The sequence below is a fragment of the Labeo rohita genome, chromosome 1 (genome assembly GCF_022985175.1).
Source record: "Labeo rohita strain BAU-BD-2019 chromosome 1, IGBB_LRoh.1.0, whole genome shotgun sequence".
NCBI lineage: Eukaryota > Metazoa > Chordata > Actinopteri > Cypriniformes > Cyprinidae > Labeo > Labeo rohita.
In genome coordinates this window covers 29,320,129-29,346,083 of record NC_066869.1, presented here as the reverse complement: position 1 = coordinate 29,346,083, position 25,955 = coordinate 29,320,129, and the positions used below count along the sequence as shown (strand labels likewise).

The 25,955-nt window shown below is 35.5% G+C and overlaps 1 protein-coding gene across 1 annotated transcript in view; it reads right to left on the bottom strand.

Annotated features, from left to right (window-relative positions):
* dachc (dachshund c) overlaps positions 1 to 25,955 on the bottom strand; it is a 71,398-nt gene that overhangs the window by 2,346 nt on the left and 43,097 nt on the right. The window contains exons 4-9 of the mRNA XM_051114498.1: positions 23,501 to 23,673; positions 20,425 to 20,560; positions 19,157 to 19,291; positions 7,523 to 7,668; positions 7,286 to 7,433; positions 1,690 to 1,833 (exon numbers count right to left, since the gene is read on the bottom strand). Coding sequence (XP_050970455.1) covers positions 1,690 to 1,833; positions 7,286 to 7,433; positions 7,523 to 7,668; positions 19,157 to 19,291; positions 20,425 to 20,560; positions 23,501 to 23,673 — 882 coding nt within the window. The remainder of the gene's footprint in view (positions 1 to 1,689; positions 1,834 to 7,285; positions 7,434 to 7,522; positions 7,669 to 19,156; positions 19,292 to 20,424; positions 20,561 to 23,500; positions 23,674 to 25,955) is intronic.

Genomic DNA, 25,955 nt, shown 5'->3' with positions numbered 1-25,955 from the left:
TAAATAAAAGATTGCTCTGGTCTGTCATATAATCTATTAGGGCTTAAATGGATGTGTTTCAGATTGTTTCAGATTGATTCCTCTTTCACGTCTCCCCGCATTTAAGAAACATATGCATGAGGGTTTGCAGTTACGTCGCAATATTGGAAATATTTCTTTTATAAACCACGAAGGCGTCTTAACTTCAGTCAATTACTTAGTCACTATACAAGAAAGCGAAAGTAAAAAAACTGAAGTTTTCTAATGCTGCATTAATGGCACATATTCTCTCAGAGACGACAAGAGATGAATCTACTTCAACATATGCCAATGACAGTGCATAACTGTCTAAAATTAGAACCCCCCACCCCCCGGTCCGCTAGAATTTTTTCCATGGACATAAAAAAGGTTGGAGACCCCTGTTTTAAAGAACACTTGACTGAATGTTTTTTTGTGGAACCAAAAATGGCTGCATGAATAGCATACATGAATCACTTCATAGCAGATCTATACAGGTGGAGCTGGGGAAGGTGGAGGGTTTCTGAAGCAAGCTGCAAAACTGCTACAGCCAGCACTAGTCAGCACTAGTATATTTGAATGTTGAGCAGCAAGCTCACTGGTTACTGATACAGGATAGAACCAATCAGCTGTGCCATGTGATAATGTTGTTATGTCAGATTGAGTTAGACTTATCGGACTGTGTCATCATAAAGTTTCATGCAAGAACTTTGTATTTCTTGCCATATTATATTACCATTTTCTAAACTATAATGAATAAACGGTGATAATGTGAGAAATGTTGAAGGTGTCTGAATAAATTTTGGTTTGACTGTATAGAAAAGTACTAATAGAAAATATTTAAAGAAAGAGAAAATTATTTAAAATGTTGTACATCAATTTAATCTATTCATCATATTTAAATATAATTTCACATTTAATACCAGCTCACATATTTTAAGCATTTTGTTTTTTTAAAAAAAGGTACAAAAACATCTTTTTTCTAAAAACAAATTGGAAAAATGATTACACAAATATGTAAAACATCTGACTGATCTTTGTGGTCTGGTAGATACAAATGGGTTATAAGTGGTTTTATATAAGTCCCTGGTAATTGGTTCAGCCATTTTTTTTTTTTTTACAATTAGGAAAAAGTTTTGAGTAAATTTTATATATCAGTTTAAACAAACAAAATCTGATGATTAAGTACCAGTTGTAATTTTACAAGCATTAACCTGGTTACATATCAAATTATAATCCAGATTTTAAAGTGATAGTTCTTAAGTGTCATTAATTACTCACCCTCATGTCGTCCCAAACCTGTAAGACCTTTGTTCATCTTCTGAACATAAATTAAGATATTTTTGCGTTGTGGTACTCTTGTGAATCTCGTGAATCTCAAAGACTGACACAGAAGAGAAGACATTTTTGAATAAAGACATTATTTTTGTTTTCTTTGCGCACAAAAAGTATTCTCATAACTTTATAAAATTAGGGTTGAATTACTGATGTCACATGGACTATTTTAACAAGTCCTTACTACCTTTCTTGGCCTTGGAACGACATGAGGGTGAGTAATTAATGACAGAATTTTCATTTTTGGAAGAACTATTCCTTTAAACATTTAAATCCTTTATTTTTTTTGTAGACATATGCTTACAATCTGTACCATCAGCTCATAAGGGGTGGTGATCGTGTGGTATGTATTCTAACCATTTTGAGTGGGTGATCTCTCACTGCAGGCCGTCCGCTGCAGGTTCTGCTCAGCCTGATCTCTTCTCTTGGACTCGACTTCCAGAGCCTCCTGCAGTTTCCTCTTGGTCTTCTTCTCTTTCTTCAGCCGCTTCTGGATGAGTGCTGAGAAAAACACATATGGAAAAACTAAATAATGCGATTCTTGTGACGCAAAGCTGAAATTTTAGCAGCCATTACTCTAATCTTCATTGTCACATGATGCTTCAGAAGTAATTCTAATATGCAGATTTGCTGCTCAAGATACATTTCTTCTTATTATCAATGTTGAAAACAGTTGTGCTGCTTCATATTTTTTTGTGGAAACTGTGATACTTTTTCGAGAAACAGAAATGTTTGAAATGTTATAAATGGCTTTACTTGAATAAAAATAAAAATTAAAGCACTTAACCAAAAGCATTGAAAACAATTAAAAACCCCAAACTTTTCAACAGTAGTGTGTTTAATAGTATTATATCTGCTATATCTTATATAGTTATTGCATTAAACTTTGAAAAATGACTTTGAAAAACTTTATGCTACTGGATAATTGAAATATTATTACATTAAATCCCACATCACAGCAAACAGTAATTATAGCAAACTATGAAAAGCTGTTCCACATGCCCTTATTCAGCCTTTCACTAAATACTGTGTCTGATATAACGCACATCTAATGTGAAACTAGGCTGGAGCCCAGTGGAACATGTTAATTTTCCAGTTTGCAGTAAGAGCTTAATTCAGACAGCACAGTCAGCAGTAAAAAAAAAAAAAAAAACGCTTTCTTTCTGATAGATTTGAGTCTTTCCTCCGTGAATGATCTAGGAGCAACCTTCTTCTTCTTAATCTTTTCTCTGACCACTGGGTATAAAACAGAAACCGATTCGAAGTCAGTTGGCTAGAGTATAAAGACATCTCTCACTAATGGAAGAGTCAGTTGATTTGATGAATTATGCAGGAGATTCATTATCCTCATCAAATGTGATGCGGCGAATATTAACACGGCAATTCTGTTTACGCTGATAATAAATCATTCACACTAATATCATAATATGTACTTGTAATTACAAAGGGTAATTCTCAGTGTCTGTATATGCGTGTGTGTGTTTGTGTGTGCGGCTGAAGGAAAGTGCTGAATTTGCAGTAACACGACTATCTGGAGCACAATGCGGGCGACAGGAGAATACGAGATGAGGGGCTCTCTAATTAAACAACATTCATTAATGGTGCATGTTGCCCTGTCACCTTCTTTAATGATTCCGCCGTTTTATGACGGCTGTCTCGGAGGTTTCTGATTTATGTCGACTAAGATTGTATGTACATTCTGAAGAACAGAAGATTAAGAGATTAAATTGAGTGTAAATTTATTTGTTAGTAAACGTGATGTGAAAGCTCAAGTGACGGACAGTTAGATCTGAGAACCTGTTTTACTTGTTTTTCTGATGTGGGCCGACAACATTACATGTAACTGAAGATGAGCTCTTCTTTCAATGCAGATACAATTTCAAATGTGAAAGCGCAGACTCTTTTTCCTCTTAAATCCTTACTTTGAGTGGAATCACAACATTTGCAACAGCTTATCTTGCAGACATCTGTCAATCATCAGTCATGCATATGAATGCACATGAAAACTTGCTGATGGCACATGTATGTTGCCAAGGCATTGTGTTCTGTTTTGCACAAACATTGTCCATGAAAGAGAAAAGGTACCAGGTTTTTTGAAATGCGTTCAGAAGAAATGCAAGAAATTTTTATTCACGTTTCATGGATTGGAAAGCATTTTCAAGAAAACTTAGCATTTTCTGTGGATATGTCATGCCACCATCACGTAAAAATTAATAGCATTTGCCTTACACCCTGAATACATGTGAATCCTCACATCTTAATCATTATTTAAATAATTTAAATTTGAAATATATTTTTCAAAAAACATTTTTCTTCAAACATCCTGAGTTATTAATTCATACATATTGTATTTTTAGGACATGACATGCTACAAGCTGAACTAACTTTGCATTGTAATAGAAAGGTCAAATTATCTGATTTATTATATGAAACGTGGACCTTGACCCATAGTCATGTTCTTCTCTATTTCCTGTTTTTTTTCTGCCAGAGCTTAATGCAAACTTTTCTCAGTGTATGAATTGTATTTTTAATGTAAATAAATTGAATTTATATTATATTAAATAAATTAATAGATCTGATGTTTAAAAAAAAGTGGCATCTTATCGACCCACATCTACCTATGTTAAAGGAACAGTTCACTCAAAAGAAAAAGCTCAGTTACTGTTTATCCATCCTCATGTTGTTTCAAACCCGTACGCTGTTGGAATACAGAAGTAGACATTTTGAAGAATTGTTACACAGCTTTTGCCAGTAATCAACAGTTCATAGTGACCACCACTGTCAAAATGACAAAACTACAGTAAAAAACTTTTCTGAGTGAACTGTTCTTTTAAACATCAAAAATACAGTCAAATGTCCGTTTAACTTCTAAAATGGGATATGTAACAATGTATTGCTGATCAGAAAAGATGAACACACTGAATAGACATCTTCGTGATATACGGTGCTGTTCAAAAGTTCGGGATTATCAAGATGAATGTTTTTGAAAGAAGTCATTACTACAAAGTCCAAAAGAACAGCATTTACTGTATTTGAGAAATACTTTACTGACACTTTTGATCAAATTAATACATCTTTGCTGAATAAAACTTTAGTAATTCTGGACACTTCCATTAAAATTTCAAATTAAGAAAGCTGCTATGCGTATTTATTTTGTTCAGGAAGCATCCAGGCCAGGGTCAGAAATGATTTTTTTTTTTTATCAAAGGGATAGTTCACCCCGAAATGAAAATTAGCCCATGATTTACTCACCTTCCAGGAATCCTAGGTGTATATGACTTCCTTCTTTTAGACAAATCCAATCAGAGTTATATTACAAATTATCCTGGCACTTCCAAGCTTTAGAATGTTATGGCCCGGTGTTTCTCTTCATCAGTCCAAAACAAGTCTAATAAAGTGAACACTGGACATCCATAATAAAAAGTAGAGATCCATAATAAAAAGTGCCTCACACAGCTCTGAGGGGTGAATAAAGGCGTCCTGTAGCAAACTGATGCATTTTTGTAAGAAAAATATCTATAATACCATATTTAAAATGTAATAATCAATTTAATCTAGCTTGCGGCAACTGGTCGTACACCTTTCCAGGAGGATGACGCTGCACGTCGGCGTTGTACATGCTCTGCTCAATGCGCCGTGGAGAGAGGTAAACGTAGTAGTTCAAAATGAGGATTTGTAAAGAAAAATATTGGAGGATTTCGATATAAACCAAGAGGAGACAGATTTTTCTTTGCTAAAGTAAGGAAACGTTGCTTCCTTTGGTCCTGTAAACAAATGTTGGTTTGTGCGAGACGGCACATGCACAACGCCAAAGTAAGTGATTATTACATTTTAAATATGGATATTTTTCTTACAAAAATGCATTGAGGAGGTCTTTATTCATGCCGGAGCAACGATTTCATTATGGATGGATGCACTTTATTGGACTTGCTTTGGACTGATGAAGAGAAACACCTGCCCATGCCATTCTAATGCATGAAAGTGCCAGGATAATTTTTCAATATAACTCCAATTTGATTCGTCTGAAAGAAAAAAGTCATATACACCTAGGATGCCTGGAGGGTGAGTAAATAATGGGATAATTTTAATTTTGGGATGAACTATCCCTTTAAGGGGCAATATTTGGTTCCTGGAATTCATTTCTATTTGCATTTTTAACATTTATGAGGGCAAGTTTTATAATCACCTTACTATTATAAAAAACATATGATGTGTTTAATATCAAATACTTAAATTTATCCAATTACTTTAATCAATATTTTAAACTGCTATAGATACAATAGACTATTTAAAACTGTATCTAAATTATACGTTTATGATAAGAGAATTCATGAGCTTGCGCACTCCACACAGCTCCGACGTTTTCAGCGCTGACTAGTCTAATCGTCTCTGTTTGGCCGTTGCATGCAGTTCAACAGAAATACGTTTGAATTAGTTATAAGGCTCAACGCTGCACAAAACAGGGTGTAAAAGCGATCTGATGCAGTCTGAGCGAATCTAAATATAATTCCACAAATCGACACTTTTCATTCATTTACACATTTCATTTTAATTGCGTCAGCCGTAATGTGTTGTTTTTGTTTAGGGGCATTTTTGTTCATTTTGGTGATATTTTTGCCACAAGCCCTTATTAATTTCCAACTCTGGTCTAGGCTCTGATCACATCGGTGGCAGACTGCTAAGGAACTATGCAGAGCAGCTTTCAGGGATTTATTTATTTATTTTTAATAAATCATTGCAACTCTCTAAAGTCCCTCATCTTTGAAACAATTCTAAAGTACTGCCAATTGCCAAAAAAAGAAAGAAATCCGTCTCCTCCTAATGATTATAGGCCTGTTGCATTTACCTTTTTGGTTATAAAATCATTTGAAAAAATAGTTAGGAAGGAGATTTTAGCCTTGACAAATTCAGCACTTGATCATCTGCAGTTTGCGTATAGATCAGGTAGAGGTGTGGAAGATGCCACTTGCATTTTACTAAATATGATTTCAAGACATTTAGAAGGTACAAAAAGTCATGCACGTTAGCTTTTTATTGATTTCTCCTCTGCTTCCAATTGTGTTTAGCCCCTCATTTTGGCAAGGAAATATTTGTTGGATCACAAAGAGTACATGTCTAATGGTGTATTGTCTTGTCTTTCACTGGTACCCCACCGGGTTATGTTTTGTCCCCTCTTTTGTTTTTTTTTTCTTATATACTGATGACTGTCTCAGCATCTTTGAGGGGAGTCACATTATTAAAATTGCAGATGATTCGGTGATTGTTGTCGAGTCTGAGTCAGATAGTAGTCATGGTCCAGCGGTGGATGATTTTATGCAACGGTGTAATGCTTCATTTTTAAACATTAATGCTTTTAAAACAATGGAGATGTTCATTAATTTCTGTAAGGTACCTTTGCTGCCTGTGGAAGGTAAAAGTGGTCAAGCATTACAAATATTTAGGGACTGAATTTGAAATTACAATTTGAGGCAAACACTAATTTTTAGAGGGAACAATGTGTGGTGCTCTTGTGAACGCATGCTAAAGACTGACATGGAAGATTAGAAATAGTTGAATAAAGTTATTTTTGTTTTCTTTGCACACAAAAAGTATTCTCATATGTTCATAAAATTACAGCTGAACCACAGATGTCACATGGACTATTTTAACCATGTCCTTACTACCTTTTTGGGCCTTAAACGTGTCAGTTGCGTTGCTGTCTATGCAGGGTCAGAAAGCTTTTGGATTTCATCAAAAATATCTTAATTTGTGTTCTAAAGGTTAACGAAGGTCTTACGGGTTTGAAACAACATGAGGGTGAGTAATTAATGACAGAATTTTCCTTTTTGGGTGAACCATCCCTTTAAGGACTATCACACAAATCTATGAACACAGGGGTGATGAGGAAGGGCCAGAAATCCACTTCCTAAACAGAGCATTGTGTAAGACAGGTCTCAAATCAGCTAATAATCACCTCTGTTTTTCTGCTCGACGCAGAGCTGCCTCTCCAATGTCTCTCGCAGTTCTCTCTCTCTGTACAGCTCCATTTTCAGCTCTGTGCGCTCCAGCTGGACCTGCTTCTCTTGTGCCCGTGCATTATCGATAGCAACCTTTAACAGCCCCTGAAAAAAAAAAATGGGCGTCAGATTTGCAGTGTGAATCTTTTTGCTAAACATTTTTTTTCTAATTTTTGAAATATTAAAGTATATACCTGTATGTTGGTGAGGAGGGTTTCTATGGAGGACAGACCCTCAGGAAAGAGCAGCGGAGCAGGGAATCCTGGGGGTAATGTTGGCCCAGAATGAGACACTCGCTCATAGCTGTCTCGAGATGTCGGGGTGCACAGGACATTTTCTTCTGTCATAAGACAAAACAGCACATTAATAACCATTTTTAAGCAATTTCATTGTAATTAATTTTAAATGTGACCCTGGACCTCAAAACCAGTTTTTTAAGGTAGCAATAGCCAAACACACATTGTATGGGTTAAAATGATCGATTTTTCTTTTTTGCCAAAAATCATTAGGATATTAAGTAAAGATCATGTTCCATGAAGATATTTTGTAAATTTCCTACTGTTATTTTTTTATTAGTACTTTTAGTTTATATTAGTAATATGCATTGCTAAGAACTTAATTTGGTTAACTTTAAAGACGATTTTTTCAATATTCAGATTTTTTTTACACCCTCAGATTCCAGATTTTCAAAGAGATGTATTTGAAAATACAAATGGCCAAATAGTGTCTTATCCTAACAAACCCATCAATGGAAAGCTTATTTATTCAGAAAAATTACCCTTATGACTGGTTTTGTGGTCCAGTGTCACAAATAATTGTATAACTGTTCACAAACGTGGGGTAAGTAAGATTTTTTTTTAATACTTTTAATTTTCATAATTTTTTTTTACTTTAATTCAGCAAGGATGGAATTAATTGATTGTTAAATATCAATTTAATATTCTTTTGAACTTTCCATTTATCAATAAACCTTGAAAAATCAGTTTCCACAAAAATATAAAAGCAATTGTTTTCAACATTGACAATAATAAGAAATTTGAGCAGCTAATCAGCATATTAGACTGGAATAATGGCTGCTGAAAATTCATATTACATAAAATAGTTATTTTAAATTGTAATGATATTTCACAATTTTACAGTTTTTTACTGTATTTTTGAGTAGTAAATGCAGCCTCGGTGAGCAAAAAGACTTTTTATTCACAAATATTCACAAACGTGTGGACATTAAAAAATGACTGTAAAAATATGTCTTAAAATATGACTGTAACATATTACTGATGACTCAATAGCAGCACTGTCTTGTGTAATAACTGTTAATATTATGAAAGAGATATGAAGCTGAGATATAAAGGATTCTCAAACAAACTTTTTTGTGTATCTCTTTGTGGCAATAACTTCTCCATTACAACAATTGTGTGTCATCAGAAGGCTTAGAACGAAGAAAAACCTGCGAACACTGACCAAAGCACTTAAAGCACAGGAAGAGGCTGAGATACAGAGCACCAAGAAACGTTGTTTTTGATCAGGCTGAAGCCTTGATCTTGTCATTGTCACTCACTTCAAAGCGTTTGCTAATGTATGGGGCCTCCTGCTACTATCCAGAACTAAAAGCAACACCAGAGTGTCTCGATCGGACAATTTCATCGTACTCCTCCTCTCATCTCTGCCACTTTACCGATATGATTTTAATCTTTAATTAGCCTTGGTCTAATCTTTATGAATCACACATCATTTAATATTTTAATTTCTGATTTTTATCTTAATTTAGTGGAAAATTACAGTCTGATATTCAGTACTAAATCAATTATATGCACTTTGCTGTATTTTTTCCTACAAATAATAGTTGTATTAAGGAGTACATAGAGGTAACAGAGGCTATGCTCAGATTTTTTTACTTTATTAAAAATAGGATATTTTATTTATACATTATCAGGTTGTAACATTGGGGTTAGTGGGATTCTCAGTGAGAAGTCTCTTATGCACATCAAAGTTGCATTAATTTGATATGGAAAAACCCCCTCACTAAAAATAGTAATATTGTTGAATTTTATTACATTTTAAAATAACTATTTTCTATTACAATATATTTTAAAATGTATTTATTTCAACATGATACTTCAGAAATCATTCTAATATGCTGACTTGCTGCTCAGCAAAGGTTATGAAGCTTAATATTTTTGTGGAAACCATATAATAATTTTTTCATGATCATTTGATAAAATGTTTAAAAAAAAAACAGCCTTTAATTAGAATTTTTGTGGCCGTCACTTCTGATTAATTCATCCTTGATGAATAAAAATGGTTAATTTCTTCAAAAATGGTATTTGCAGAGTAAACAAGATGCTATTTGTTGCTATTTATATGATGTGAACAGTATTTACCACTATTTACACTACATGTTTATATAGCCTGTACATGTATAAATAGCTGCTGCCATAATGTTTGACACATGGTATTTAAAATCATGACAAGTTGGCAGCAGAATTCTGTTTAATTTAGTAAATTGTGGACTGAAATTCTTTATCTTAAGGCCTATTGACACCACAGATGCAGACCAACGGTGACAGTACTGTTGTGGGTACAAATTACATCTTTGACCTGAATAAAACCAGTTCAGATGTCTTTTTTTCTCAGTGCTGCAATAGTTATCAATGTAAATATACAAGCTGGCCAAGATTTCGATTTTTTAATTTACACCTATGCAGGGTTTCTCTAGCAAAAGAAATGAAAACTATTAGACTATTTCTTTAGCCTAGGGCTTCACTATTGTACCTATCAAAGCTGTTTTAATACATTTGCACAGTGAGACCAGATGGGCTCTGTTCGTTTTGTAAGGCTGTATTAAAGCATGGGGTTTACGCAGGTATCCATAGTTCTGTAGTGGTAATAACCAGCCCTGTGTATGCTAATAAAAAATGTCAGCAGGGAAGCCAGAGAAAGGTGACTTTCTGTTCTAACACAGCTGATCTATTAGCATAATACTGTACTGCCATATGGCGTTGGCATTACAATTATATACTGTAGGGTAGGGCATGCAAGTTCAAAATTATTGAACTGCTGTAACAAGTCTGGATCGAAAGAAAAACTTCAAAATCATTAGGGCTGTCTAACTGCATCTGGAGATAGACTATATAAAGTCAGCTGGATATTATCCACTGTAATGTTAAAAGTTATTATGTTGTTGTGTGATGTAAGCATTAAAGCTTAGGTTGAAAAGCTGATAGTTTGATCTTCACAAGGAACAAGGCATGTTCTTGCCACTGTTCCCTTGAGCAAAACATTTAACTGCAGATTTCTCCAGAGGGACTGTCCGTTTAATTATTTCAATACACCATTTATGGCATTATCAAACTGAATGTATTGGGCCTGACTGTGTATGAGTGAATAGCAATTTCATTTTTTCTAAAACAGCATTTCAGAAGCATAATGTGTTACTACATGTCACGTTTTTTTTATATGTCATTCACAGAAATTCGTTTTGGTGCTGTTTACACAAGCAAGTTGTACATTTTCAAAACTCTTAGTACTAATCTCACAACAGATCATCAAAATTCACTTTTTCAAACATCATCATCAGTCGCATTTGTACAAAACACAAAATCACAAAGTATCCTTTTCACAGCACAAAATAAGTATTTCATCTATGTAAACATTGAATTCACAATAAGTATAATGAATTACTGTTGCAATATAAGCAATGTAGATACATTTTTTTGCGTGAAAAATGGTCGTGTCATATTTTGATAACGCATTATGGAAATTATGTCAGTTACCTAAGTTAAGTAATGTAAGTGTATTTTCTAAGGGGTCAGCTGTAGCCTATATTATTGTAACAACCTTAATTCAGCAACATGGCTGATTTGAAACATGTATATTGCATTGTTTGCTGTTGAAAAACTAATTGTTGAAAGTATTAAAAAAGATCATACCATTGTGTTTCAGTAAATATAATAGACTACCAGTCAAAAGTCTTTTCTGTTCATTTATTAAATCCGAAGTACAGCAAAAACAGTACAATTTTGAAATATTTTTACTATTTCAACTGTTTTCTAAAATGTAATTTATTCCTGTGATTTCAAAGCTGAATTTTTAGCATCATTACAACATTTACACAATCCTTCAGAAGTCATTTTAATATTCTCATTTGATGCTCAAAAAAACTTTGATGAATAGAAAGTTCAGACAAACAGCATTTATCTTAAATAGAAATCTTTGTAACATTACAGATGTCTTTATCATCACTTTCAATTTAAAGCATCCTCACTAAATAAAAGTATTAATTTCTATAATTTCTATAATTCTATAATTCTAAAATCTTTTTATTTTAGATATATTTTTTTTATTTTAGAAAAAATGTACCCAACTGTTATACACACACACACACACACACACACACACACACACAAAGATTGACTAGCAGTGATCAGTTACAAGATTACAAGTGTGATCAGTTTGGATTCTTGCAAAGGGTTCTGAAAAATGTACATTTCGTGTGAAAACTGCACCAAAAACAACCAAACAAACAGAAAAAACTGTAGGTAAATCATGGCAATATTACCAAAACCATGGCCAATATGTTTAGTTCAATTGTGTTTCAGTAAATATAATAGACTACCAGTCAAAAGTCTATTATTCAAATATGTTTAGTTCAATTGTGGCCACAAAACAATTAAATTAATTAGTACATTGTGGCCATAATTTAAAAAAAAGTGAAGGAATAAATAAACAAGTTATTCATTCTTGGCCATGATAGCTTTTTTTCTGCATGTCGTATGTGTTTTGAGTGAACAACAATTAAAACGTTGGTAAGTTTCGTACACAAAGTTATTGTTTGGATTTCAAAGACTCAATAGATACAAAAAAGTTCAGAAGTTTGGGGTCTGTAAGATTTTTTAAAAATGTTTTTGAAAGAAGTCACTCACAAAGACCACATTTAGTCAAAAATACAGTAATATTGTAAAATATTTTATAATTTAAAACATCTGTTTTCTTTGTGAATATATTGTAAAAAGTACTTTATTTTTATGAAGCAAAGCTGAATTTTCAGCAGCCATTACTACAGTCTTCAGTGTTACATGATCCTTTAGAAATCATTCTAATATGCTGATTTGTTCAAGAAACATTCTTCTATTATTATGACCAGTGTGCTACTTAATTTGTTTTTTAAAGCTCCAGTCCACATTCTTTTGTAACTGCATGGAAAATTTCTCTATTTGTGTTCCAATGAAGACAGGCGTGGAAAGACATGGGGGTGATTAAAGGATGATAAAATTTTCATTTTTGGAGTGGTGAGGCCATACACAGCCAGTTTGTAGATGATGTCACAGGTAAATTGAGCAGACTTGTTGAAGTTTCTTTCGGTTATTCATTCAGTCTGTATCTATTTGTCTCTGTATGTCCCATTTCCTTATATACTTTCTCGTCATTTAACACCAAGCATCTCTTGTTTTTTTGTTCTTGAATGTCCTTCGCTTTAAAAATATGCATTAAAAAGCTCAGCCCAGCTCATTGCCCATACAGTATTTAAAGTATATATATACCTCAGGATCCATTTAAACAAGTAGGTGCTCAAAATCTCACCTTCCCTTGTGTCTGATAAGGTCTGATTAGATTTACTCACCCCTCCCTTATCTCTGCAGATTCACTTAGCTGACCAAAGCATCTTAATCTCACACTATCTGATCTTCACATCTTGGCAGGAGAGAGATGCCTCTGTCACATTCAAGGTGTTTCAAAGAGGAAAAACAATCGGTCTCCCCGCTTCCGCCGCCTCTCGCTCACTGTCAACTCCCCTCACTGCCGATCTCCCTCTCTTTGCTCATCGTCCTCCCTCCCTCTCCTCTCCTCTAGGGTTCCTAAAAGCATGGTGTCTGCTGGAATGTGATTAGTGTTGGCCACCGGAGCACTCAGCAGGAGGAAGCTTGCGCCGTGCCGCTGAACTACGGTGCCCCGGAGGGACAATCAGTGCTGAGTTAGCACTACTCTCTTTTCTCCTCTCCATCTCTCTCTGTGCCTTCAAATCTGATTGATCCTCCATTGAATTATTAGGGTGTGTGCACTTGCTTTCCAGCAAAAAAAAAAAATACTGGCAGCCTGTTAGATCATAAATGTATCTCCTCAACCAAGGTCACTTTTTTCCCCTCTTGTTTTGGATTCCCTAGGCTAATGAACTTCTGCGTCCACTGCTTAAGCCCTCCACAGTCGGCATGAGAGAGAGCGAGCGGAGACTGAATGAAGGTTGAAAAGCTCCGAGGCGGATAAAGGACACGTCTTTGAACTCTTCTGTCTTTGACAAGCCATAAAGAAGAGATACAACTTCTGATCTTCACACTTTCAGTGCTGCCCCTAAAGATTAATTTCAGGAACATGAAGGTGGAAGTTATCCTTCAGTCTAGCGACTGGTAAAGGTGTCCTGGCAGTGACTGAGAGTCTAGAATGATGTTCTACAAAGAGAGAGCCATTGATTTTTGATGTTTCATAAAATCAGCATGCATAAAATTTGAGACGAAACTTCATAAGAGCTCAGCAAGCCTGGAATTGTGCCACGGGGCTAACTTCAAAATCAAAACTAGTTAAAGGACAGGACATAGTTTTTATGACAGTGAGCTTAACTGTTCAAATGTATGCAGCCTTTTGTGAAGTTTATTTTTAAACAAAATCATGTAAAGCCCTATACATCAATTCCACACTCAAATTTGATATCCTTATCGCATTTCGATGTAGTCCATTTCCCTACTAGCAAGACCAAACCATCATCACGCTTTCAGACTTAACTTACTGTGTTATGGTAAAGAGGGCACAGTTTTACTGGTTAGCATAAACCCATCAGCCCCTGCTGGTTGAAGCCATAACTATTTGGTTCTAAAAAGCATTGACAGACTTTCTGAAGTAGCTGTGAATTCAGACTAAACAAAATTTTTTGTCAAGTCCTGGTCCAGCTGACAAACTGCCATTGACATGAATGGAAAATCAGATGGATAGTGTTCATTTTCAACTTTCTTCTTCAAATATTGTAATATCGTAAATGCATAATTTATGCTGTTATTTTTTTTCTCATCATATTATTCTCATCAGTATGTTTTAAAGGCAAAATATGTACGTTTTTGCTGCTAGAGGGCGCATATTCAAAACAAACAAAGAAACAAAGGCGTAGTTTGTTGACGCCGTGATTGAGTGTGGAATCATGGGAGTTGTTGTCTTTATCCCCACAGCTGATGCAATCAGTCGGGGCTCGGGCAGAAATCATGTCCATGAATGAGCTAACGTATTAAAGACTTATTAAGGTCACCGTAGTATGAAGCATGGTGGGGCTGAAAGTCGTGGAAGCGAAATGAGGATGCTGGAGCGATTGCTAATGAAGTACGAGCACGATACATGGCTCGAAAGCAGCGGAGCTTTTATTATACCACAGTCGACTGCTTCCGCTTCTTCCAGTCATGCGTATTTTAGTCAGTGTGTGGTGTGTATGTTTGGGCATAAAAAGATCTACAAAGTTACAAATCTCAAAGTCCACTCCAAAGGGAGATATTTCATTTTTTAAAAAAACTTTTTTCAAGAACTACAACGAACAGCTCCTTTGGACTACAGCGTTTGTTTTCCGGACGCTATGATGTCACAACACGGGCCATTAGAATATCATTAAAATAAATCCTGTCTACAGAAATTTGAATTGTTGGGGGGTGGGTAGGGACAAGGTGGGGGAAATTTAGACAATGCAGCGCAGAGAGCCACCTCAATGAGCCACAGCACAGTAACGTGCCACAGACGTGTGCAGTATATGGGGTCAAAACACATGCCGAGGCCGCGTCGGAGCCATAACGGGCCGCAGACGTGTGCAGTGTGTGGTGAGAAATTGATTCATCATACAGTGTAGATAGCTTCACTTATACCAAGAGTGTTTTTTAAAACGAATAAATTTGTGCTAGACTAGGCTAGGCTAATCAGTGATGATGCTCTTTGATAATGTTAATGTTAGGCTGCTTTTAGCCTTATGCTGGAGCTGGTTTCAGGCAATGAAACTAAGTATGTAAAATAAATGAATGAGCACGATAATATCATGTATCTGTGATCTTGCAGGCTGACGATAGGATCCAGCACTACTGTAGCGTATTATTTACTCACCCTCCATGTATCCTAGGTGTATATGACTTCCTTCTTTCAGATGTATGCAATCTGAGTTACATTATAAATTATCCTGGCACTCCCAAGCTTTAGAACGTTTTAAATATCCATATTGAAAACGTAGGAATCACTTTAATCTAGCTTGTGCTAACTGCTTTGGCAAGGGGCATGGCAGGACGGAAACACAGTCTAAGCTGTTTGCCAATCGCAACACACTGGAACAGCTAACCAATCACAACACATTCCGTTTTTCGGAAGGCGGGCCTTCATCAAACCCGGATCTAATCTAGCAATTTGTGCCATGGGAGAAACGTATTGTAATAATGTAAATTATGTGAAAAATAATGCGCTTTTCGAACCACCAAGCATGATTTTAGTACACCCCCAAAACAAAATCAAGACTTTGTAAAAGAGCATAATATGACCCCTTTAAAGTGCCTTTGGGCTTTCCATGTTTTCTATGAAATAAAACTGGAAAATCAAGGGTGTATAATGTCATTGGCATGCAACACAATGACACAGTCCATTACACTAGTTAAAATAGCTTATTTCTCTGGATTTAAACAGTCTTCGAAACATTTGGGATAAAATACACAAGTCAGCAAAATATACATACATATAACACTGTTCTACTGGTTTTTGGATATTTTAATGAAAAATTTACATATTGTTCTTTTACAATAATTACCATCATGATACATTTACCATTAGAAAAAAAATAAAATAAATAATATTACCATCACATAATTTTGTTGATGAAATTAACACTGCTAACAGGTTTCTTTTCGCCTGCTCTCCAAGGCTGTATTTATTTAATCAAAAATTCAGTAAAACAGTACTGTTGTGAGATATTATTACGATTAAAAACTGACTGTTTTTGTGAATATATTGTTATTTATCCCTGCGATTTCCCAGAAGTTCCCTATTTGGACGGTAATTGTTTCTCATGTGAATGTCTGTAAAAATAAATTCACATGGCATCTCAGTGATAAAGCTCATGGATCTGGATGATGATTTATTCATAGTGGACAAGCAAATTTTGTGATACTATGAGCTCAGGAATCCGCTGCTCACGTGGCCAGTCTCATGATTGTCTGCTGTAAATAAACAGTCATATGCTTGGATTAATAAGAATAAATTCATATTTAATAATATCCTATTTATTATTTGATTATTTAAATCTTCTGTTTAAAAGTAGGTAAATAGACACGCTATTGTTGAAATGCTTTTCTGTCTTGCACTTTATCTAAATGATGGATGGGATTAAAAATGCAGAGATTAGCAGAAATGCAACCTCTTATTTACATAAGGTAAACATAAAGCTGCTTCCCTGATAGCACACATACATCACGGAGACGTTTATTTGACGTCTGCATTTACATCTGGAAGACGTGTTTTTTAGAGTGTTTATTCATTTGCAATGCATCTATGTGATGTTTCCTATCACATGTCAAATATATGTCTATTAGATGTCTTTAAGATGTTTATGATTTAGATTGTATGTAAAACTGACATCCTACAGACGTCTTTCAGATGTTTGTACAAAGCAAATACTTTCCAGATCAAGTGATCTTTACCAGACATCTTGCAGATGTACATGTGCTATCTGGGTTGGTTTATATTTTTATGTATGCAAGGTTATACCTGTTGCTGGTATAAAAATGACCCATTTTACATGTTTATGTGCTTTTCTTTTCTTTTTTTTTTTTTTTTGCTCTTAACAGCTTTCACTCGCTGTGGTGGAGCAGTTATGAAATATTGTTCTACTGTAAATGCTCAGCATTTTACAATAAGGTATGCATGAAAATTACAGCAGTTAACATACAGTGTTCAGCAGTGGTCAAAAAGAGTTAAACTGTGAATTTTGAATCAATGTCTTCTTGTAAACTCAGAGATGTGGATTTGTACGAGCAATTAAAATTACCACATGACCTTGGCGTTTGTCAATAAACAGTAGGTAATTCGGAATTCTGGACGGTAATGACATCAGTAGATGCTGAAAATCACTTAGGTCCTCATGAGAAACAATTACTGTCCAAATCAGGCTAAAAACACATTTGTTCCATCTTTATTTGACCCTCTAACTCTAGCACTCTCTATTGTAATTCTGTTCCTTAAAAAACTTGCACTCTATTCATTTACTGGCTACTTGTTTTCTTTAAAAAAGAAAACCTAACACTAGCTGGCTCTATTATTTGTCTATTATATAATTTAAAAAAAATAAAAACATTGCTACATGTACTGCATTAGGCTAACTGAGACTTGTCATAGCACTTGCATATCATTGCTCTTTTGTTGAATTTGATTGCTTCCATTGTCTTCATTTGTAAGTCGCTTTGCATAAAAGCATCTGCTAAACGACTAAATGTGAATATAATGTAAATGTAAAGCTGAATTTTCAGCAGCCATTTCTGCAGTCTTCAGTGTTACATGATCCTTCAGAAATCATGCTGATTTGATTTTCATCTTTCTTTGATAAACAGAACAGAATTTATTTAAAAAAGAAATCTTTTGTTACATTATAAATGTCTTTACTGTCACTTTTGATCAAATGAATGCATTCATTTTTAAAAAAACAAATAAATCAATAAATTACCAACCCCAAACTTTGGAACAGTAGTGTAAATATATCTTCCTGGTCATGATATATCAACATCGCCACATTTTATGTAGTGGCATAAGTGGTTCAAACCCTTTGTTTTATGCAGGATTTTAGCACCTGTGTGATCTCCATGATTTCACAAAATCCTGAAAGGCTGTGCTCAGTCACACGAAAGCCCCCCTTTCTGATTTCGGGTGCACTGTCTACTCTCCACGGCACAATGAGGAAATTGTGCTGACTACTCGTCCTTGCAAAGTCCTCATTAGCCTAATGAAAGCCTTCAAACGCAAAAACCAAACAAGGGTTCTGGGAGGTTATTAGGAAAATTACACCTCCAGGAGGGCCAGGGTAAGGGAGTTGGTTGGGAGGAAGGGGAGGGGGGGCCTTGCTCATTACTTCACGCTCTGCAAATCGCTAACTAATTTAGCCCCACTACCGTGCCATTTCTACCTCTATGGATAATTTTCAAAGAACTGTGACTGAGGAGTATTCATTGATTTCTCAGAAAACACACATCAAGACTGATGTATGAATAGAAATGAAATATACTGAGTATTAAGTGACACATCAGCGGAATCAGCAATCATTTCCTGCAGTCAACCTAAACCATTGCTGATAAATGATCTGCTAAGCTAAAGGAAAAATATTAGAAACAATTTTAAATCTGTTTGGGAAAATGCTTGCGTTTTCCATGACGTTTTTCTTCCTGTTATGTAATTCTAAACTTGTTTTTATAACATAGAAGAACAGTAAAAGTGCAGTCATTGCTGAACGTTTTGACCTTGTTGAACTGTAATGTAATAAACTTGTTTTTGCTTCTGAAATAAGCACTTTTTTGCTGCTTAGACTGTCGCTATTCATCAGTCTCAGACAGAAGGCACCTAAGTAATTATATTCTAATGCATAAATTAAGAGTATGCTTTAATTTAATTTTTTTTAATAAACAGCTTTTACAGGCCATGTTAACTATGTTTGTTTTAGTTATTACGACAAAGGATAACGTTTGCAAACTCTGACGTCTATAAAGTGTATTTAGAAATATTGTTGGATGACTTTCCTTTGCAAATGCTCTTCAACACAGAATGTAATAATACTGGCATCTAACCTTTTTCTGTAGAAGCCCTCTTTGTTTCATGCCCTGTGTCATGGGTTGCCAGATCCCCCTCTTTTGGTCCCGGTGGTGCACTTGGAGACAGGCCTAACAAGGCGTGGCCAAGAGAAAGACCATTCTGATGTAAATCTAAAGGGAAAGGAGGGGCATATAAACAGATTTTACAAACAAAGGACATAGATACAAAAGATTGACCCTTGAAGCCTAATGTTCCATCACAGCAGGTATAACATTTGTTATATACAATGTATGTTTTTGGGAAGATGTACACTACCATTCAAAAATCTTTTTTTTTTAAACACCAAGCATGCATTACAATGATCAACAGTGACATTAAAGATATTTATGTCACAAACATATTAAGTAGTTTTCAAAATTGTTTCTTGAGCAGAAAATTAGCATATTATAATGATTTCTGAAGGATCATGTGACACTGAAGACTGTAGTAATGGCTGCTGATTTGGCTTTGCATCACAGGAATAAATTACAATGTATTCAAAACTGTAGAAAACAGTTATTTTAGATTATAATAACATTTCACAATAGTATTGTTTTCACTATACTTGGGATAAAAAAAAAATAGAGCCATAGCATGCATATAACTTCTTTCAAAAACGTAAATCATACCCCAAACTTCTGAATGGAAGTGTGTGATGTTTTAACTCAATAATGAAAGTTCACTCACATCCAACATTAAGTATATCTTGTACAAGCTTTAAAAACTCTTAACAAAATACAGGTAGATAATATCATAGAAGCTCAAAAAGCCTAAAAATGATTATAAGATTTAAACTTCAGTTTTGTCAAAAATAGGATTTAAAACACATAGTGATTCCCAAATTATATCATACCACTGATATCCGATATCTTGGGTAAGATTTATAATGTGTCTGATAATAGACTGAAAAAAGTAGAGCGCATTATCTGTAATTGCATAGTTTTAGTTCCGGTTAAAGCAATGCACATGAACTGCTCTGATGGCTTTGCTTTTAGTAGATTCTGCGATATCACCTTTATTCTTAATTCTAAAAGCACATTTGTAAGGTTATATGTGTAGTTTCGCATTATCGTGAAAGCATAGTGCTAAGTGCTCAGGGACCAAAGTCTGCTGAAATTGTAAGTTTGGTTTTAGCCATAAGAGAGGATACAGACAGAAATGAAAACGTATACATTGTATTACAGCTTACATGACAGTGATGACAACTATAATCTTGAAATTATAAAACAAAGAAGTGGTCAAGAAAGTGATCAAGCAGACGTACGTGGCCGGTCAGAAGAGCTCTCTGTGTGGGCAGGAGAGCTGGACACACTGCTGCTCTGTCTGGAGGATAAGTGGCTCCCTGACCTGCGGCCATCATCCAAAGAGGGCACAGGTGACGGGCTGTCTGGAACTCGCTCCTGATAAAAGAACACGCACATTAGTCATAATAACCTGACATAGTTTAGATAAAACGGTAATAAATTCTAAATAGCTGCAGAAGAACTTTGTCTGTTACGACATTTAAATACTGTTCTAAATAGTGCACTGTGTGAGGAATAAATAGAAGGAATAGTTTACTCAAAACATGAACAAATCTGGATAACACTTTACAATTAGTTTCCATTTACATTTGTTAACTCCATTAGTTTACATAAACTAACAATGAAAAATACTTCTGAAGCATATATTAATCTTAGTTAAAGCTGCAGTTCATAAGTTTTGCCTCGTTGTCGCCATCTGTTTGAAACCTGGTTATTTGTGAAATTAATCTTTACGTGGGTTGTACATCAGTACTGCTCCTTAGAGTGGATAAATCTACACTGGTGTGGATACTGTACTTAGGAATCACAGATTCTACATCTTGGAAGTATAACCTAAATTAGAATTTTCACCAGATATTGTCATTTGAACAAGGAAGTAATATGACTGCCATTTCTGTTCTGACCAGCTGAGGGGAAATAAGCATACAATAAATTGCACTACCAGTGCTGATTAAATGTAACAATCGCTTAGCTCAGATCACATCAAACCGTGCAAGTCATTATTGTTATACTTTGATGTTAATGTTAACATCAGTACTGTGTGACTATGTGTATATAGTGTGTACCGTTACCTGTAGATTTTAGTTTCTGTACAGTCTAATCGAATTACATTTGAAGATTTTTCTTTAACACAAAAATCAAATTAAAATACAAATACAAATATTGTGTAATCCCACTTATCTGTAGTTAGATACACATTTAAAACTAAAATATAATCTTATTTCAGTCATTTGTGTTTCACTAACACATAATCCTTTCTGGATTACAATCTGCTATCAAAATGATAAGTTTAATTATTCCAGCTGCTGTGAGAAAAGGCTGTAAATGATCCACCACCTGCAACATCCTAACATGCGATAAAGTCTACTAGCCAGGACTCCTTCTTCATGTTTATAGAGGTGACGTAATGATGCAAATACAAATGCGACATGCTTGTATTTCCCACAAAAACCTACCAGTACCACTCAAATTAGAAAACATTAATTGGGCTAAGGTAAGGAGACACTGGCTGGTTATGTACTTGATCAAAAATGGATTTTGGATCATTTTTAACTGAAAAAAGTTACGGACTCCAGCTTTAATACATTATTAAAATCAAAAGTTGTATTAAAGTCACTTAATAGACCTGGACAAACTTAATAGCTAACATGGACAAACAGTTGTATTTTTATTAATTAATGTTAACAAAGATTAATCTATTACTTTTTGTATGAAAAAAAAAAAGGTTGGGCACAAACCAATGAGGTTTGTTTTCGCATGCCAGCACAGTTGACCTTTGTTTGCTTTTATGTGCTCTATATATGTGCACTGATCAATGTTTATTTGTGAATAAAAAGCCTAAATTAAATCTGTTCATCATATGAAGTGATCATGTCTCTCTTAGAAGACTATAGCTACACACACACACACAAATGTAAATAAATTAAATTTCCATATATGAAATATAGTGTAAAGTATGACATAAAAACATACATGGAACCTATTAGAAATTGGAACACTTTTATATATTGACATATATATCTAGCACATAAATTTGTATGTTTATGTATGTGTAATACATTTTGGACATATATGTCATGTACGTGTATACCCATCCTAAAACCCCTCAATACATATTAATATTATATAAGTAAATAATCAGTACTGTCCTGAGTAAGATATTTCACATAAAAGAGGTTTACATATAGTCCACAAGACAAAAACATAGCTGAAATTATTACAATTTCCTTCAAAAGTTTGGGAACCCTTGGTTCTTAATACCGTGTGTGGTTACCTGGATGATCTTCGAATGTTTTTTTTGTTTTGTGATGGTTGATCATGAGTCCCTTGTTTGTTCTGAACAGTTAAACTAAGCACTGTTCTTCGGAAAAATCCTCCAGGTCCTGCAGATTCTTTAGTTTTCCGGCATCTTTTGCAAATTTGAACCCTTTCCAGCAGTGACTGTATGATTTTAAGATCCATCTTTTCACTGAGGACAATTGAGGGACTCAAACACAACTATTAAAAAAGGGTCAAACATTCACTGATGCTCCAACAGGAAACACGATCCATTAAGAGCTAGGGGGTGAAAACTTTTTGAATTTGAAGATCAAAGTAAATTGTACTCAATTTGTCTTCAGGGAAACATGCAAGTATCTTCTGTTGCTTCCAAATGGCAGTACTAAATGGAAAAAAAATGATATTTCAATAAAATAAGAACAATTTGGACATTTTTATCTTGTTCAAAAGTTTTCACCCCCGGCTCTTAATATATTGTATTTCCTTCTGCAAGGGGTTCCCAAACTTTCGCATGCCGCTGTATATAGCAATCTCATTCTTGATAAAGGCCAATATATCATATATTACATTTCCGTAGGGGTGAAGGGACAGAAATCTCCCAAGATTTCATTACAAATAACTTAATTTGTTATTTTCAATGATGAACCAACGTTTTCTGGGTTAGAAACATGATGGGAAAATTTGACAAAATGTGGGAACCAGTTTTTTCTTTTCTGGCAAGCCACAAGGACTAAATGATGTATTCAAATATTTTAGATTTGTAGCCATCATTTTTGTAACTATCGTAATTACTCTTTGTAGGAATTTGTTGGTCTTGTCTATAGTTATTTTCGAGCTTTATTTTACATATTGCACAGATCTGTTTGTCTGTTACTGTTTGTTTAATGTGTGTCTGCAAAAACCATCATAAAAAAATATTTTAAGAGAAACAACATGTTGTTTTCACATGTTGTAATTAAATGACAACATTTCAAATTTTGGGTAAACGTTCCATTTAAATCTTCTTAAGAACTGTATGTACAGTTTGTGTCCGTATACCTTTATAACTGACGTCACCATTCTGGACGGGACGCTCTGGACCTGAGCAGCAGCTGCCATGTTGGCAATAGTGCTGAGATGGTTCATCTGGTTCATTGCCATGGTGACCGAGGCAGGAGGCAGACTGACTGGAATCAAGGGATGTGGCATCATCATGAATGGAAGTTCCAAACCTGCACAGAAACGTAATGAAACAAAATAATTACACCTTAATTAATCACCCTTAACTACTGTATAATCTAATACACATTTCTGCATAAAAGCTTTATTGCACTGCAGGAAACCCTAAAAAATTTAGCGTTCAGAAAAATCAAACTCATTAAAATAACACATGCTGCACCAACAGTTTGAGGATATTAAGAAACACTCATCACACTGTAAGGGAAAACATCTTGTAAATAGTTCCAAATTATGATGCTTCACGTTATGAAATTTCATCAGTTTCTGCTTTGTTAGAGCTCTCTTTAAAGATGTGCCATTATGGCACAGCACGTCTACAAGTATAACTAGAGCTGCTGGAGTCTGTACCTCAAACCAATTAGCTGCTTCTCAGACTGCTGCAAACGTCTTCATACATAACAACTCCGTGATAAATTAGACCACACACTCTATTTGTAGCACAACAAGCTACGTGACAGCAAGACTGCAGTACATACGCCTGCTGTGTGACCGGTGTTTTGCTTGTTTTAGTGTGCTGATCCAATCCCTCGCAGCACTCTAACAGTGTTATGCTTTATAGGAATGTGAGCAGATATTCTCCAGAGAGGAATAACAGCAGAAAAAGGAAATGGATCCTCTCACGACTGAACAGGTCAGGGCGTAAGGTTACAGTCAGCCACTCTACGGCCGCCCGTACACCGCCGCCACTTTGGAAGCGAAGGATGAAAGAGAGAGAGAGAGAGGACGTTTCAGCAGTTTCTCTCAAAGACTTTTTCATTTCCCATCAGCTGGCTTAAGAGACGCTCCTGAACTGTGTTGGCCTCGTGGTAATGGATTCACTAGGGTTGATACTCGCTGCAGTAGCGGAGCGATGATGAGAAGGAAGGCCAGGAGATGATGAGCCCTTTGGAGGTGATAGTTTTCAAGACCCTCCATCTCCCTCTGCTTTTCAACCAAATACCAGGCAGCTCTGGGGGTCAGAGGTCACTTCTCTGCCACAGAGACTTGAAGGGCCACTTACAAATGAAAGTTCTCCTCCCTTTCGTCATGACATTTTTAGTCAGAGACGGAGAGAGAGGGAAAAGAACGAATAAAAAAAAGCCCCTGATTTTCATGAAACAGATGACACGCAGATCAGTCACGGCGATCGGGCGACAAAAAGGAAGTGAAAGGGAGATCAAAGAAAGCCATTGAGCGCTGAGGAGATTGATGTATGGATGGAAAAGGGATCTGAGCCAAGCACAAGCACATGCCAAGAACATGCAAGCTGCTCTTCATCTTCTTCGCTAGGCGTCACTAATATTCTTAAAGTTAAAACGACAGTGCCATCCGCACATTCGCTTTTCAAGTGGAATTTAAACTGCCATATTACGGCAGAAAATGCTGATAGGAGCAATATCTGGCCTTCTAAGCACATTCGGGAAAGGGCCAAAGTGGCAAAGAAACACTAAACCCCCTCCCCATCCAAAAAGACACTTTTGAATGAGACTGGAACTCGGCCAAATGCATCAACATCCGTCACCCTTCATCCGTATCTCGAGGGGCCTACGTCTCAGCTTCTGCTGCAAAAAGAATAACAATGCGATCCGCTAGCGTCTGTTAACGCCGCAGTGCCACCGAGGCCTGTTTGTGAAACACATGGTGGCCGATATCACTCATGAAGAGCTTTCAATCTTTATTTACCTAAAACAAAAGAGCCCAGGGCTAAAAGAAATTGGAGACGCGCCATTTTAAAAATATCCCCCCGCAGCAGTTGCCATTGTGCGCTTGAGCCCGAGCTATTGTGGGAGTGTAAATGATTTTGACAGGAAGTTGCAAATTGTATAAATATTTAGCGTTTAATAAAAAAGGAGAAACAAAACAAGCAAAAGCTGAGGAAAGGAAACAAAAGAAGTCTAATGACAGGGCTGGGAAGGAGCCAAGTACTCGGCTGGATAAATCCAAACACAACAGGGATCCTGGTACAAATTCGGGCACAAAACTGTTGCGTAAAATGGTGTGGAGAGCAACCAAACAACACAACACCTGGAAAGGATTCAAATGAGAAACAGCAACAAAAAAAACATACAATGTAGCCCTGCTGTTAGAATGAAGTGTGAAGATTTTTATATGCTGATATTGTTTGAGCTAAATAAGGAATCAGTTCAAACAATGTCTTTATGTCTTTGATAATGCCACGGTCCATGAATGTGATACATGGTTTCCTGTTACTTTTTTAAACCATTAGAGGAGAAAAAATACTGTTTTTGTTTTGTGAGACAGAATAGGTACTATTATCTATTAGCTGTTGACTCTT